This window comes from Trachymyrmex septentrionalis, unplaced genomic scaffold (assembly GCF_001594115.1).
Source record: "Trachymyrmex septentrionalis isolate Tsep2-gDNA-1 unplaced genomic scaffold, Tsep1.0 scaffold27, whole genome shotgun sequence".
Classification (NCBI taxonomy): domain Eukaryota; kingdom Metazoa; phylum Arthropoda; class Insecta; order Hymenoptera; family Formicidae; genus Trachymyrmex; species Trachymyrmex septentrionalis.
The window spans coordinates 649,485-666,014 of NW_017305430.1; the positions used below are offsets into that span (position 1 = coordinate 649,485).

The following is a 16,530-nucleotide window of genomic DNA, read 5'->3' on the forward strand; positions in this document are numbered from 1 at the left end:
GTTAAATAACTCGTAAACTATTAATTTGTTTATAATCGTACCTTAATACTTTTATATAAACAATAATTAGAGTAATATGTGAAAAATCATACAATTCCATTTAAAAAAGTGAAGGTAACCTTGAAGCCTAAAAAAATATGACCTTAAGAAAAAATTTTTGCTCATCATAGTATGTATGTGCCCCTTCAAATCGAGAACAAGATGATCTGGTATTTTCCTGTATCATCAAAAACAACGAATCATTTAAAATATTTTAAATAATCAAGTTACAGGAAATATATACCCTGTATACATGTATACCAGAAATAAGACGTTATTTTTTTCAAACTTGTTTTGTTAATAAATAACTTTTTTAATAAATAACGAGTGACAGCTAAAACCTGTTGGAGATTACTCATGATTTTGATAACATATGTCAAGGTCGAGATCAATGGGGCTGGATCCCCTAATCGGTACTGTTAACTTATTTTTTTAAAACATAATAGTTAATCATGTTCATACAGTAGCGTGCAAAAGTTACTAGTCAGTGATATTTTGTATCCTAATTTAGAAAAAAAATCTGATAAAGTTTTAACCATTATCGCGTATCAGTACAAGATGTGAATAACAAAATCTTGTACTAACATCTGATAATGATTAAAATTTTCTCGGGCTTTTTTTTTAATAAATTAGTATACAAAATGTTACTGGCCGGGAACTATAGCATGCCACTGTATATGTATAAATTTAAAATAAATAGTAATAAATTAAAACATTATTTAATAATTTAAGATGTTCGTGAGAATTTATAATAATTTACAATTATTATTTACACTACCGATACTTAAAATAATAAAACTTATATATTTACATGTGACAGTTTTTATCAACTACGTTTTCCTATTTCACAACATTTCGAGCAATGCTTGCTAAAGAAGACGCGTTTTAAATGTAATCTACTGTATGTATTATACCTTTCTAATGTGAACAAAATTGATGACTAAAAATATAACTGTAAATATTTTAAATCATAGGGTAAGACGCGATTATTCCGTCAGTTTCAACTTTAAAGTAATATGCAAATTTACGACGGTAAACAATATCTCTTTGTAGTGACGTGCTTACAGCTACATTATATAATCATGATTGCCTAGAGAGCATAATCAAGATATGCTTGAGAGCATAAGCACAATCTTTAAATATTTAATATATATTGCACAAAAATATAATCATCGCGAAAAATGGACGAAAAAGCTTCACTTTACTTTATCTGCATCTGTGTTTGTAATTCAAAGTTAAAAATTAATAATAAAAAAATATTTACAATTAGAATTAGTGTCACTTTATGTTCCCTATTACAATACTCAATATCTATAATTTATATAATTTATAAACGCATAAATAAAATACTATTACAAAGAATATTATTTTGTTTCTTTTTTGAGATCAGATTTCAAAGACTCTTTTAAAGTGAAATTTCACACAAAAAAGAGTAAAAATTGTCATTCTTTTTCAAGAAGTGAAATATTTTTACTCTTCTCCAAAAATAGCTATATTTTTACTCTCTTAGAATGAAATTTTACTCCAAGAAATTTAGAGAGTACAAAGTTTATTAAAGTTTGTATTTTTTCCGATGAGATAGAATATATATTTTATAAATATTTCGTCTTACTAAATTAAAAAGAAATATTTGTTAATCGCTCTGTAAAGTTACAAAAAGACTCTATGCTATTTATTATTTGGTGTCGAATTTATTTTAGAGAAAGAGAGAGAGAGAGAGAGAGAGAGAGAGAGAGAGAAGAAAGGGAGAAAGAGAGAGAGAAAATATAAATCAATAAATTTTTTTATCTTATGGTTATTTCTTAAAATAAACATAATATAATATAATATTTAATTCTTATAAATTTTTGTTATAGTCCTACAATCTGTCTTGGCAAATCTATGATTCTCCATGGATAGATGCATCTCAAAATGTACCCCGAACAATTTTTATAACTGTCCAAAAATATCAGAAGCCATAATTGCAGTTAGCAGTACCAAGCTGATACCCATAATTTCTATAAGATTTTGAAATGTAAGGATAAATATTGTTATATGTATTAATATGTTTATTCTTATCGGGTTATAAATTACTAATTGTATTTATAGGTTTTTTACGTTATATTCTCGTACTTTATGGCATTGCAAACGATACTACGTTAGATTTAAAATGCTTCCAAATATTTCATGTACTGACGATTAGTTACTAATAAAATGTCTACAACGTTTATAATACATTTATATATTGTAATATAAATTTCTAATAAAAAAAAGTAAAAAAGGAAAAAATCTTTTCATAATCTCAATAGAAAATTTTTTAATAAATTGAACTTAATATTAACTCCGTTGTAATTCGAATTTTTACAACGTATCCAGTAAAGTAAAGGTCGATTTAATCCCTTGCTCATTTTTCATGTAATTAATGTACAAAATGAATGAAAGAAAAGGTATGTTCAGATTCCCATCCGGGTTCAATGTCATCTAACGCAGAAAGAATCAAGAGAGAATGGAGCGGATAGCGTTCTCTTCTCTAATTGATTCCGCCATTTATCCGCTCACTTCCGGAAATGTGCATGTGTGTATGTACATATATATATGTACATACACACAATATTAGTACGGTACAATATTAGTGTGTGCAGCACCGTATATTCCATCATGCTTCTACCAAATCTCCTATTCACTCGGCGAATGAATGACGACTTCTGGCTGAATCCGCTCCACTCTCCCTTGATTCTTTCTGATCTAACGTATAAACAACAAGGATGAAATGATACCTCGGTAACAATCGAGTGAGAATCTGAATTCAGCAAAAATAAACGAACCGTCATTTTTATCCCAACCTTACTACCGGGAGGTTAAACACACATGTGTTCAATCAAAAACTAAATATTTTAAATGTATTGGAAATCTTGATGTATATGCGTATATACAAATATATAACATAAAATACTTTTTCTATCTTACTTTATAATCTTATCTTTTAAAAAATACGTTTAAACAATAATGTGAATACCGCATGAAGTAAATCTAATGGACAATGTCCATTAAGAAAATAATTGTTCAGCACTACAATTGTCATGAATACACATTTTGTCTCTTATATTTATTAAAAGTAATTATATCATTAATCATCAATGATTATATTATCTTCGCTGATAAGATAATCATTTAATGCAAATATAATGTAAAGACTGTCAATGCATTACGTATGTTACATGCATTACGTTATTTTTCATTTATCAACAATAATTATACTCTCACCCTATCTCTCACACTTTCTAAAACATTGAAATTCGTAATGTACAATAGTTATCTCTCTTGACACACAACAATTATGCAGATTACATAAAGACATAGTGCGTGGTTCTCATAATAATTCAGAGTAGAAATATAAATGCTTCAGAACTACGTCAGAGTAAAATACACGCCAGTCGTATAATTTATTAATCCGCAAGATTGCACTATAAACACAAAGGAGAGAGGAAAATGAACAGAAGCTAGAAATAATAAACGTAATATTCTGAGATACTAAGCGGTGCCATAATGTGCGTAATATTGCACTACCTAGAAGTTCTTACCCTAGTTATATGAAATTCTTCATAAAATCGTGAGAAAAGCGCAGAAATATTAATACTCTTGTGTGAAGGAGTACGACGGCTTTCCATCTAACATGAAAATCGCACCGACTTTGGACAGAGTTATTGCTTTTCTGAAGATAGATTTATTATTCGCTTGTTGTTGGCCTCTACCGCGAACTGCTACAAAGTTTCAAATTATTTGTGATAGAATATTTCGGTATTTATCCATGGTGAATGGTGCATTCATGATTGTTGAGATAATATATTCAATTAGTAATCATTTAGACAATGTTTTATTGCTTATGCAATTAGCTTGTGCGTTGGGCATCTTTTGTGAAGTTCCATTGCAAATATTTTTATTTACAAAACAACACGATCATTTACAAGTAAGAAAAAAATTAATTATTATATCAATTGAATAATGTAACAAATGATATATAAAACGCATTATTTTCTACCGAACAACCCATACTTAAATATAACCTATACTTAAATATAAAATTTTGTGCAACGTAATATTGAAGTTAGGTAAATAAATTAAATCTTAATAAATTTACAGAATGTAATTTGCGAGATGGAAGATTATTACAAGCAAGCTAATACTGAAGAAAAAGATGTATTTCAACAATACATTAACAAATATATTTTATTTTATGGAACTACGTTGACATTAACTACTGCCATAACTTTCGCTGGTTGTCTCATAGTGCCATTAATTCGGTCCCGCAGGTTTCCGCTAGAAATAGAATATCCATTTCGCGTTGATTATCAACCAATAACAGCAATGCTCTATTTTCATCAAGTACTTGGTATGTATCAGGTTACTTGTCAAGTGAGCGCAAATGTTTTCCTCGCTCTTCTAATATGGTTCACAACGGCTCGCTTTGAGATCTTGACAAACAAATTCCGCACAGTCACCAAGTATTCTGATTGGAAAACATGCATACGAGAGCATCAAGTAACTCTAAGGTATTAAATAAAAATACAGATTAACTTTAGAATCAAATAAAATTATCACATTTCTTTATTACAAATTTTATTTCTCATATAAATAAATCGCAAAATTCTTCTGTATTATATTTCAAAATTATAATTAAATTCTCCCTAACAGATTTGCAAAAGAAATGAGTAGTTCTATTGCACTCGTAGTGTTATCATCGCTCGGTGTTAGTACTATAGCGCTGATATTCGGCGGAGTTACATTCCTAAGCGTGCGTATATTTGTTGTTTATTGTAATATAATTATTGTAATATTATTATACAACATCACACTGAATAATTTATGTTTGCATTTTTCATTAAAAAATTTTGGTTAAATAGCGATTTCCGCCATCCGTAAAAATTCAGTATATAATTGTATGTTTAACATCATTAATAAAAGTATTTCTGTGCGCTTGGCCGGCTGACCATCTAATGAGAATAGTAAGTCTGAAAGAAATGACCTAAAACTGGATATTATGACAAGTAAAATATAAGCAAAATATACGTATATATTTTTTAAATATATATTTTAGAGTTCTAATGTTGCTGAGGCAGCCTATGATTCATTATGGTATAATCAAAACATTGAATCTCAAAAGATTATATTACATACTTTGATACGATGCCAACGAGCTGTAGTTATATCTGTTCCTGGTTTACTAAAAGCTTTAACATTTCAACAATATACTTCTGTATGAGAATCCCTTGCACTGCCTTCAGTGTCAATCTCTATAATTATACAAAGTATAACGTAATTTATGGTACAATGAAGAAAGTATTTCCATTAAAAACATAAAATACAAAAACATAAAAAATAATATTTTATCTTATAAAATTATTTGAATGTGACTGCTTTACATAAAAATAGCATTGAAAATTAAAATTAATAATATTTTTGTTTTTTAACAGCTTAAACTATTTTTACAATGTCTGTCACTAATTTCGATTTGATAAACAACATCTTATTAAATTATAAAAAAAGAAAACGCATCTCATTATAAAAAATATATAAAATCAAAAAATTTAACTATATAATTTTTCTAATAATTCAACCACTTTTTAGTTAAAATGTTATCAATATAAAAAGAACGTAAATAGTTATGAATAAATATTTTTGTTCTCTGTCGTTAAAAATATTTTTAAAAACGCGTATTACAAAATTTTTAACATCTGTAAAAATTAACATTTTTAAAACCATTGAGATACTATCAGTATTTTAACCTTTTGTGCAGCTTAGATCTATATAAACTTAGATCTATATTAAAATCTTTTTTAATACTTTTTATTTTACATTTATGTAACATAAAAATTGTTCTTTTCCAATTGTACCATCAATTACAATATATGTACATATATGGCAGTAATACATTAAGTATCATTAGCCAATTATTCATTATCCCATTATCCTTTACAAGTTTTTTACATATTCATTGATTTTTCAGTACGTTTCAACAGCATTTTCTTACTTAACAACGTTTCGCGTAATTCTTTCTGAAGAAACATAAGTCCAAGGAAAAGAAAAATAAGGAAAGGAACATACAACTTTGTCTACATAAATACGGAAAAATACATCGGACTTAAAAAATAAAAAGTACATACTAATATAACAATTCTGCAGATTTATTATTAATTATAATTTGCATAATTTTAATTCTAATCTAACAGATTCCAGCTCTTAATTCAGTTTTATGAGTATTCAAATTTTTGGAATATAGAAAGACGAATTCTAAGCAAATCTCCTTTCTAAGCAAATATTAATAACAGTTACAAGACGGTATGTGTATATCCACGTTATACGTTTTGCACTATGAAATTTGTTTATCTAAAGTTTAAAAAGTATAATTATTACTGATGTAAGTATTAACATTAACATTTTATTTTAATGTAATATATGTATCAAAATATAACATAAATTAATTTCTGTACCTTGTTATATTGTGATTTTCGTTTTAAAAAATTATTAAACGTCAAGAGATTAAACTGATTTAATTAGAACTATTATAGTAAAAAACAGAATCAACATGAATATATTCCGAACTAAGCTAGGAAGATACTATCAGTGCTATATAACTTATGTTGTTCTATATAGAGCATAAAACAAAGGATAAAACAAGGATAAATGACACAAATACCACAGAACGTTTTCCAAAATACACCCTTAATAGCTTTATCCATTAATATATTAATTGGCAAAACAGCTGTCATGAATACACGCAGTTGTTTTCGTAAAAATAATGATTTCGTTAATTTCGATGAGTATCTAATAATTTAGTAAAAACCCGAAAAATTTACAAAGAGTTTGAATTCATAAAAAATTCTAAATGTATTGAAATATTTTCAGAAATTTAAGAACTTATTTTATGAATATATTTTCCTAGCAATACCCTTATGTTGATTTGGTTCTCGTAAATATTCTATACCACGAACACTTTTTTACATTTAAATATATCTCAGTAAAAATATAGTTACAATATTAAAGAACAGCTCTTTATGACCTAATTTAGTATATAAATTTATTATTTATAAACTTTAAAACAAGTAAAACTTGAACAATGAAAATCATATAAAAGAATTGTTTTGCAGCTTTAATATTTATCTAAGAACGAATTAATAATCTTTTGCAAGAAATAGTTAATTGTGACAGAATTTTAAATGGGATTCACACATTATCAGGTATTTTTCCTCTATTATATATTTTATAGTGAAATATATGTTAATAGATAAAAAAACGCGTGCATGCGTGTGTGTGTGTGTGAGCGTGTATGTGTGTGCGTGTGCGTGCATGTGTGCGCAAGTGTGTGTGCGCGCATCTTTTTTAAAAAAAAGTAGATTTGCTAGCGTTCGATAGAGTGGCAGATATACATAAGCGAATAATAAGAAGTTGTGGAACACAACATATAATTAAATATTTTATCAAAAAATAACGCAAAATTAAATATTTTATCAAGAAGGGAATAAAACTCTATCACGATACGCAGCAACATCTCCTAGTAAGTATATTTTTTAAGTATACTTTCCAAATGTATTTTTTATTATATATCCCTCTCAAGAAAAACAGATGCAAATAATACATGCAATGTATAAATAATTTTTCATAAACATAATCTTAAAATCATTATCTTATAAAGGACAATGAGTTTAAGATATCCCAAATTTGTCCAAATTGCTTTTTGGCAAGAACATAATCGGACATAGAATAGAAAAGTAAAAAAATTTACGAAAAAATTTCATTTAAACTCTTTTTCGGAACCGCTTACAGCAGACTTTTTTAACTCCATTCTTCTAACAAATATCAAATTTTCCGAACAAATGGCGCTTAGTTTAGTTAATAAAAAATAAGACACTACAACTTCTAACCGCTACTTTTTCAAAACTAATTAAACATCTGAGCAACTTTGCTTGTAAGAGAAACATCTATCCGTATATATGTATGCGATACCTGATAAGTATTGTGCTATCTGTCGACAAGTAGAACAACTTAAACTGAATAAAAGAATTCACTACAGTTATACAATATTCTCAATGAATAAAAAAACTAATTAATCTATTAATACTATGAGCAATGAAATACAAACGACATATACATCTTCAAGAGATGATGAGATATGTACATACAATAAAAGTATACTCTTCTTTGTGCTTCTATAACAATTTACGTTATTGATTATTCATAAATGCAATTGTATATTAAAAATTTACCTCAATACTTCTCTCGTGCAGTCATTGAGAGGCTCAATACTGTATTATTATCGAATGTAGCAATTTGTTATAAATATAAGAATTTACCTCCCTTTAATATTACATATACACTGCACTTCATATAAAATTTCTTTCATAAAACATTTAGTATCTCTACAACAATCGAATATTCAAATGTGCTATATGTAAATTATAGTGTACGTCATTTTTTCTCAGCATTGTGCACGAAAAATGTATGAATTTATTATGCTATATTACACGTCAAATATTTCCGCATTATAAACTGACGAAAAAAAAGGTTCTAATCTAATATTTTTCTAACATTTGACTCTATTTGATACAACGTAGCGCAAGAAGACGTTTAAACGCATATAATTTAAAAATTATTGCTGTACATTATATTTTCAATGAATTCATCGATGTAATTATGACGATAAAAACAACCCCCAAAAATGCTATCGCGTTTATAAAAGTGATAATCGCTTTGTCCTTTTCGTGGCCACTTTCAAAAAATGCTAGTAAATTTCAAATAACATGCTTCAAAATTTTACGCTCTTTGCTCTGTATGAATACAATGATATTGAGTGTACCTATAGCGTATACTCTTTATCGTAATGATTATGACCTACCAAGGATAACGAAACTATGGTGTACGTTAGGTGCAATGATACAAGTCTCTATAGAGATGACACAATGTGCACTACAATATGATCGATTGCAAGTAAGAAATGCATATCCATATGTGAGACCAATCTTCGATAAACCATTTTCAATCTGTACTATTCAATTCTATACAGATATTAATAAATAAAATATTTGACTCTGATATTATTGATAAATACTATAAAAATATTATTTTACTTATTATTTAACTTATCCATTTATTCACAGCCGGAATATAAACTATGTATTGCCAGCTGAAAAAATCGAAAATTAAATTTCAGTATTTGATTTCGGAAATGGAGTGTACTTTGGAGCGCGCGGAACTATATGAGAAAATTATCTACCAACGATATATTGATAGATGCGCGATGTTTTACGTGAGCTCCACAGCGGCAGTGTTTCTCGGTGCGGGTATAGGAGTAATCGTGCCACTGACAGCGGTCGATCAGATATTCCCGACAGAAGCAAAGTATCCTTTCAACGTGGAACACGAACCAATAAAGACTATTATCTTTGTACATCAGTTCATCGCTGTTTGGCAGTGCTTCTCCACTGTTTGTATCGGTAGTTTCGTCAGTCTTTTCATATGGTTTGCCGCGGCGCGTTTCGAAATCTTGTCGCAACAATTTCGTATGGTCACCGACATTTATGACATCACTGTGTGTGTACGGCAACATATAAAATTATTGAGGTAACAAAAAATACATTTCATCATTTATAAAAATTGATAATCGTTACTATAAAGAAATAATTTTTATTTAATGTGTATTTTTTTGTAGTATAGTTTAGCATTTAACACATCATTTTTTTCATGTTAGAGCTATCTAGATACTATCTATTACTTCGTTTCATGTAAAATAAAATTATGTTATGATTATTATAGATTATTAGACAAAAATCAAATTCATTAAATGTTGTGTTTTTTGTAAAATTACTTTGTGTTTTTTGTATCTAGTGGATTAATTTTTCTGAATATTATTCTGCAAGAGCCATAATGTCGTACTTTTAAAAAAACATTAGAAAAGCTTAAAACATAATAATTTTAATTATTAGTTTAAATTTCATAATTGATTTTGTCAAGGATAATTAATAAATTTTTTAAAGAACAAAATCATTTCTAAATGAAATATAAAATTTGCAATATACAAATATTTTTAAAACTTTAAATTTTTAGACATAATGTACACATATATACTAGCTCTCATGAATATTTGGACATTATATTTTTGTCACATTTCACAAAAAGATAAAGAAATGGCTTCTTTTACCTACAAATCGATTTTCTACAAAATAGCACAATAAAATTCATTGGCGAAACATTGGTTAAACATTGGGGATATTGAGCCAATGTTGCGCCGATGAATTGTGCTACTAGGAAGCGTGATTTGCGTACATCACTTTTTTGAACTGCCGACAGTTTATTTGCACACAAAAATTATTACCTACGGCTCGATTACCTATGCATTTTTGCACACAAGTAAAAATTTCAGAAACGAAATCACATTTGCCTACATGTATTATTGTCTACATAAATTATTGCTTACAGTTCGATTGTCTACAAGCACTTTTGCGCACAAATATAAAATTAAAGTTAAGTAAGAAAATAATTTATATTTTTAAAGCGAAGAATTTGTTTTAATACAGAGAATTTGTGTTTCTAAAACAGAAAATTTATGACAAAATTTGTGTTTATAAAGCAGGGAATAATACATGTAGGCAATCGAGCTGTAGGCAATAATTTTTGTGCGCAAATAAACTGTCGGCAAAAGTGATGTAAGACAAACAATGCTGTAGGCAATCGATTTGTACAATAGGTAAACAGGATCCTCTCAAAGTTAAATATCTTAATAAAACAAAATTTGTAAAAAGTTTTTGATTTTTAAAACGTCAAAATAGGGTTTAAAATTTTTGCGATTAAATCTTTTTTCTACATATTGTTCCTAAACATAAAATTAAAAATTGATATTTTTTTATAATATTTTTGTCTTACTTTGAAGCGCTGCAATTTGATGAAATATCGAATAAAATTTTTTTTATTTGATATCCGATTGAACATGACTCTGTTCACAACGCTAATAAATTTTCAATCTTCATTACGTCAAATACAATTGACCAATTACGGATAATTATACCCTATGCATGTTTGAGGCGTCTTTTACATATATAAAAGCAGAACATTATAGTTATAAACTTATAATTCGGAATATTCACATGTTTATTGTATTGCACAATGCATAAAATTATAAATAAAATTATGTTTCAAATTTTATCGCAAAAAGTAAACTTTAGAAAACAAATCATTTTAGATACGCTCAAGAGATAATAATTGCCTTTCGTTCAGTGCTGTTAACAATAATGATTATTTGTACGTGGGCGATTGTAGCTAGTGGTCTAACAATTGTAAGCGTAAGTACCTTTTATTATCATCTCGCGATAAAATGACGATTCTACTGAAGAAAAGGATCATACATATGAATGTGTTTATATACATTTGGTGTATTTTATAACAGTATTGTTGTATACCTAGCAATGTTCTTTAACGGACAAAATACAATTTATGGCTCTTTGTATATCTGCACTTATGGAAGTTTATGCATGTGCTTGGCCAGCCGATCGTTTAATAGATACGGTAAGTTGTTTTCCAATGTTGTTTACAATCAAATCGACATAATTTGTGTGATAACTATAATTGTGTATTATTAGAGTACCAATATTGCGCAAGCAGTTTACGAATCGTTGTGGTACAATCAAAACAAGATTTTTCAAAAAAATTTAAATTTTATCTTGTTAAGGAGTCACACACCAACAACCATCTCTATTTCTATCCTTCCAGCTTTATCATTACAATATTACGCATCGGTAAGATTTCACAAATTAAAAAAAAATCTTTTTATATACAGGGTATCCCGTAATTCATCTGACAATGCTCGTGGACAAATAGAGCAAACTAAATTAAGTCGAAGTGTCCTCTACCATTTTGCAATTTTCGCAATAGTTAACAAGATATTAATTATTAAAAATTGCCGAATATTGATCTTCAATCATTTTTTTCTCAAATACTATCAACTTTACAGAAAAACTGCAAGAGACAAAAATCATTTATTTTCTTCTCATTATAGAACTCTAAGAATTTTTTCAGAATTTTTATTAACTTTTTAGTACTGCATTTTCTTATTTTTATCAACATGAGAAAATACGGTATTAAAAAATTCTGAAAAATTTCTCAGAACTTTACAAGAAGAAAATAAACAATTTTGTTAAAATTGCAAAAATTGCAAAATGGTACAAAATTTTTCGATTCAGTTTAGTCCGCTCTACCTGCCCACAAGCGTTGTCGGATAAATTACGGATATACCCTGTATACAATGAATATTTTACTCTACAATTTTCCACACTACAAGTAAATCAAAATTTTATAAATATTATGTTCCTCTTGTAGAAATTTCTTACAAATATTAAATTCTAATAAGTAAAATATACGAATTAATAATTATTTAATAAAAATTTAATAAAAATTAAATTTTTAATGTATTTGTAGTTCAAAATAATATTAATCATTAAAATCGATTTAAATTTTCGGTAAGGAATATTTTTAATAATGTATACGCAAATTATATATTGTATTACAGTAATATTAACCTAAACAGATCTTCCTATATACACTTATCTAAATAATAAGAAACTTATTTTTTCTCAAATATATATAAGGAATATGTAAACAAAGTCAAAAACATTAATATTATCTATCATTGCATATATGAACTTTGTGTATGACATATTATAATAATTATATTATTATGTATGTACAAGTATTTAAAAATGCAATTTTTTAATGTTATACAAATTAAATCATTGAATGTAAGCATATTAGTAATATTCTTGATTATACGATAATTTTGTTTAAAATTTTGTTACTATCCATATTGTATTTTTTACACTAAAGCTAGAAAATATAAACTAATGTTACTATTTTATGTATTTTAGTATATATCAACAGCGTTTTCTTATTTGATGACGTTACGTATGGTATTTATGGAGGAAGACAATGGCATCAAAAATTAAATTTGAAATTATTCTAATTTTTTGTTTGCATCAATAGTATATAAAGCTGCATCCAGACTATCGAGCCAAAACGCAAACCGAATCTCGAAGCAAATCTCGAGTTGAGCCTCGAGCCGAACCTCGAGCTGAATATGACACTTCGACATATACATATAAATATTAAAAAAACAAATACATAAAAAACAAAACATAATTAACCTGTAATATTCGTATGTAATGCACATGCAGGATGGAGTGATCCGATGACAGGATGAAGTGATTCGGTTCGAGGTTCGGCTCAAGACTCGCAAGCTTGGCTCGAGGCTTGGCTCCATGTTCGCTTCGAAATTCCGCTCGCGTTTCGGCTCGATAGTCTTGACGCAGCTTTACGTTTTGCATTAATAGAAGATATTGTTATTGTTATTATCATAAATTTGGTGTTCTTATATCTCTTTTCGCATTAGATTTCAAAATAATAAAATTTCTTAAATTAGTTGCCTTAATTTTCTTTTCATCCTTTCTAAATCAATTTTACTTAAAATCAATTTTATTTTATCATGTCTCGAATTGCACCCTTTCAAGAGTATTAATACTGTCCAGCATATTTACATATGTAAAGAAATTTTAAGTATGACACTATCTCCATTTTTTTTCATATAATAAAATAATTATACTATTGTATTATATGTGTAAGTAAAAAATACAGTTTTTTAACATTATACGAAACTTAATTATTGAACGTAAAGCGTATCGGCGTTTATATTCCTGATCCCTTACAATAATTTTGTACATAATTTGGTTATTGTCCATATATTTTCTATTGTTAATATTGACATGAGTTAAAATATATATGTATACACTGGAAAAAAGGATTAGCTGCTGCAGCAAATTAGATGGCAAAATATGGTATAGCATTTTTAATTGGTTGCAGGAGTCAATTTTTGATTGTGTAAGCCTATCAAAATCCTATACTGACATTGCGAATAGGCTAACGCAACCAAAAATTGGCTGCTACAGGCAATTAAAAATACTGTGCCATATTTTACCATCTAATTTGCTGCTGCAACCAATCTTTTTTTCAGTATATGAGCATTCAAATTTAAATCATAATTTTAATTGTACGTCTAAATAACGAAGCATGCACGGTCTGCATCACACGATGCTTTTAAATGTGTATTTTCTTGAAAAAATTTTTTTAATAAATCTGCTAACGCGAAGTTCGATACGTAAAGGACTAAGCGTAATGTATGATGCATACATAAGGAAAAAACCAATCAAAATCCTTCCTTTTCTGCCTTCCTATGAAATAAAAGGCTCTGGTTATAATTGATTTTCTTATATTTTATTATACATTATGCAAAAAGTCTGTTTTCTAACCTTTAGGGCAGGAAATCATTTTAATTGATTAGCCAACGTCACTACAGAAAATATAAAACATACTTACATATGTTTTACAAAAAAATCCAATGTATATACATTCCACAACTCGCATAATTTATTATTTTCTTTTCTCTTCTCATAACTTTTGTTATACGACATACGCAATCTTCTGCCAAAGAAATATAAATGAATGCATATAAGTACAATCTAAGTGTTTAATATACAAACATTATCGTGTTTCGAATTCTTAAGAGAAACATTGTTGAATGTAAACATTTACGAGGTTATTAAATTTTTATATATTCCAGACCATTAATACTAATAAAGTCTACACACTCTGTTAAATCTATAGTGTCAAATTTAATCAATGTGAATCGGCACTCTGCTCCTACTATTATAAATATTAGTTATTTTATACTGATAATTAAATTTGACACTGTACAATATCAAATATAACCATTTATTTAGTACAAAATAACAATAATAGAATAAGAGCAGTGGTGACTCACCTTAAGTTAAATTTGACACTGTAGATTTAACAGTGCACCATACACATCTTCAAAAGAAGATGAGATATATACACTATTGAAGTACTCTTCTGTACTGAGGTATGCTTCTGATAATTTACGTTATATGATTTCCTAGATAAAATTGCGTATTGAAAATTTAATAGATTTTTATCATCGTGTATAACAACTTCGTATAAATGGAATTTTGCTGTACCTCTCTTTCGTATTATAAATACATTGCGTTTGATATAAAATTTCTTTCATAAAACTGTTCTATTCACAGCACCCCTGCAGTAGTCAAGTAAGCTAACGTGCTACATATAAATTTTAGTCTTTCTCAGTGTTGTACATGTATTGGAAAATGTATGATTTGATTACGCTATTACACATCAAATATTTACGCGTTATGAAGCGAGGAAAAAAGATTGTATCACTTTATTTGAATCGACGTAGCACGAGAAAATATCATAAGCAAATATAGATTTTAAATATATTTTCGATACATTCTTCGATAAAATTATGGCTATAAAAATAACTCCAAAAACTGCTATCGCGTTTATAAAAGTGATAGTCGCTTTGTCCTTTGCGTGGCCACTTTCAAAAAACGCTAGTAAATTTCAAGTAATACGCTTCAAAATTTTACGCACTTTACTCTGTATAAATGCAGTGGTATTGGGTGTACCTACAGCATACACTCTTTATCGTAATGATTACAATCTAGCAAGGATAACAAAGCTATGGTGTTTGTTGGGTGCGTTTATACAAATCCCTCTGGAGATAACACAATGCGCACTGCAATATGACCGATTGCAAGTAAGAAATTTATATATATTTAAAGCAATATCAACACGTACCCAGATTGACCTTCGATAAATCATTTTCAGTATATCTTATTCAATTCTATATAGAGATATTAATAAATTAAATAGCTACTGTTAATATTATTGATCAATGCTATAAAAATACTATTTTGCAAATTTAACTTTTTTATTAATTCTGTTTATCCGAAGAAAGATTATCTTCATAAAAAATTACATTATCTACTTTGAAAATCATATATTCAATTCAATCATCGATTTTCATTCATCGATGTTTATTTATTCATAGCGCAGGTATAATTATATTACGTAATTAAATTTCAGTATTTGATTTCGGAAATGGAGCATAATATCAAGTATGCAAAATCATACGAGAAACAGCTCTACCAGCGGTACGTCGATAGATGCGCGATATTTTACGTGAGCCTTACGACGGCAGTTTTTCTCGGTGCAAGTATAACAGCAACACTACCATTCATGGCGGCCAATCAGATTTTCCCAACAGATACAAAGTATCCTTTCGACGTGGAGTATGAACCAGTAAAAACTATTATCTTTTTGCATCAATTCATCGTTATTTGGCAGTGCTTCTCCATCGTTTGTGTGGGTAGTTTTGTCGGTCTTCTCATATGGTTTGCCGCAGCGCGTTTCGAAATCTTGTCGGAACAATTTCGTAATATCACCGATATTTATGGCATGACTGTGTGTGTACGACAACATGTGAAATTATTGAGGTAACAAAAAAGTGCATTTCATTATTTATAAAAATTAGCAACTATTAGTAGTAAAAGAAATAATTGTTTTTATATTTTTTGGCCATGTGTGTGTGTGTGTGTGTGT

General features: G+C 28.1%; 4 protein-coding genes across 4 annotated transcripts in view; all 4 read left to right on the forward strand.

The window, feature by feature from the left end:
• LOC108749148 (odorant receptor 4-like) overlaps window positions 1-928 on the forward strand; it is a 2,818-nt gene extending 1,890 nt beyond the window's left edge. The window contains exon 4 of the mRNA XM_018487682.1: window positions 860-928. Within this exon, the coding sequence (XP_018343184.1) occupies window positions 860-928 (69 nt within the window). The remainder of the gene's footprint in view (window positions 1-859) is intronic.
• A 3,245-nt stretch (window positions 929-4,173) lies between these two features.
• LOC108749149 lies at window positions 4,174-5,278 on the forward strand. Its single transcript, XM_018487683.1, has 4 exons — window positions 4,174-4,568; window positions 4,711-4,810; window positions 4,920-5,021; window positions 5,114-5,278. The coding sequence occupies exons 1-4, from the start codon at window positions 4,174-4,176 to the stop codon at window positions 5,276-5,278; spliced, it is 762 nt and encodes a 253-aa protein (XP_018343185.1).
• A 3,428-nt stretch (window positions 5,279-8,706) lies between these two features.
• LOC108749150 (odorant receptor 49b-like) lies at window positions 8,707-13,004 on the forward strand. The gene is made up of 6 exons (XM_018487684.1): window positions 8,707-9,000; window positions 9,224-9,633; window positions 11,249-11,348; window positions 11,470-11,571; window positions 11,646-11,843; window positions 12,927-13,004. The coding sequence occupies exons 1-6, from the start codon at window positions 8,707-8,709 to the stop codon at window positions 13,002-13,004; spliced, it is 1,182 nt and encodes a 393-aa protein (XP_018343186.1).
• Window positions 13,005-15,391: 2,387 nt separating this feature from the next.
• The window catches only part of LOC108749177 (odorant receptor 49b-like), a 2,631-nt gene continuing 1,492 nt past the window's right edge, over window positions 15,392-16,530 (forward strand). The window contains exons 1-2 of the mRNA XM_018487716.1: window positions 15,392-15,685; window positions 16,015-16,424. Of these exons, the coding sequence (XP_018343218.1) occupies window positions 15,392-15,685; window positions 16,015-16,424 (704 nt within the window). The remainder of the gene's footprint in view (window positions 15,686-16,014; window positions 16,425-16,530) is intronic.

Coding starts and splice junctions, on each gene's coding strand:
- LOC108749149 (XM_018487683.1), top strand. CDS start 4,174: ATGGAAGATTATTACAAGCAAGCTAATACTGAAGAAAAAGATGTATTT. Junction 4,811..4,919: donor GCGGAGTTACATTCCTAAGC/GTGCGTATATTT, acceptor TTGGTTAAATAG/CGATTTCCGCCATCCGTAAA. Junction 5,022..5,113: donor CTGACCATCTAATGAGAATA/GTAAGTCTGAAA, acceptor TATATATTTTAG/AGTTCTAATGTTGCTGAGGC.
- LOC108749150 (XM_018487684.1), top strand. CDS start 8,707: ATGACGATAAAAACAACCCCCAAAAATGCTATCGCGTTTATAAAAGTG. Junction 9,001..9,223: donor TACAATATGATCGATTGCAA/GTAAGAAATGCA, acceptor ATTAAATTTCAG/TATTTGATTTCGGAAATGGA. Junction 11,572..11,645: donor CCGATCGTTTAATAGATACG/GTAAGTTGTTTT, acceptor GTGTATTATTAG/AGTACCAATATTGCGCAAGC.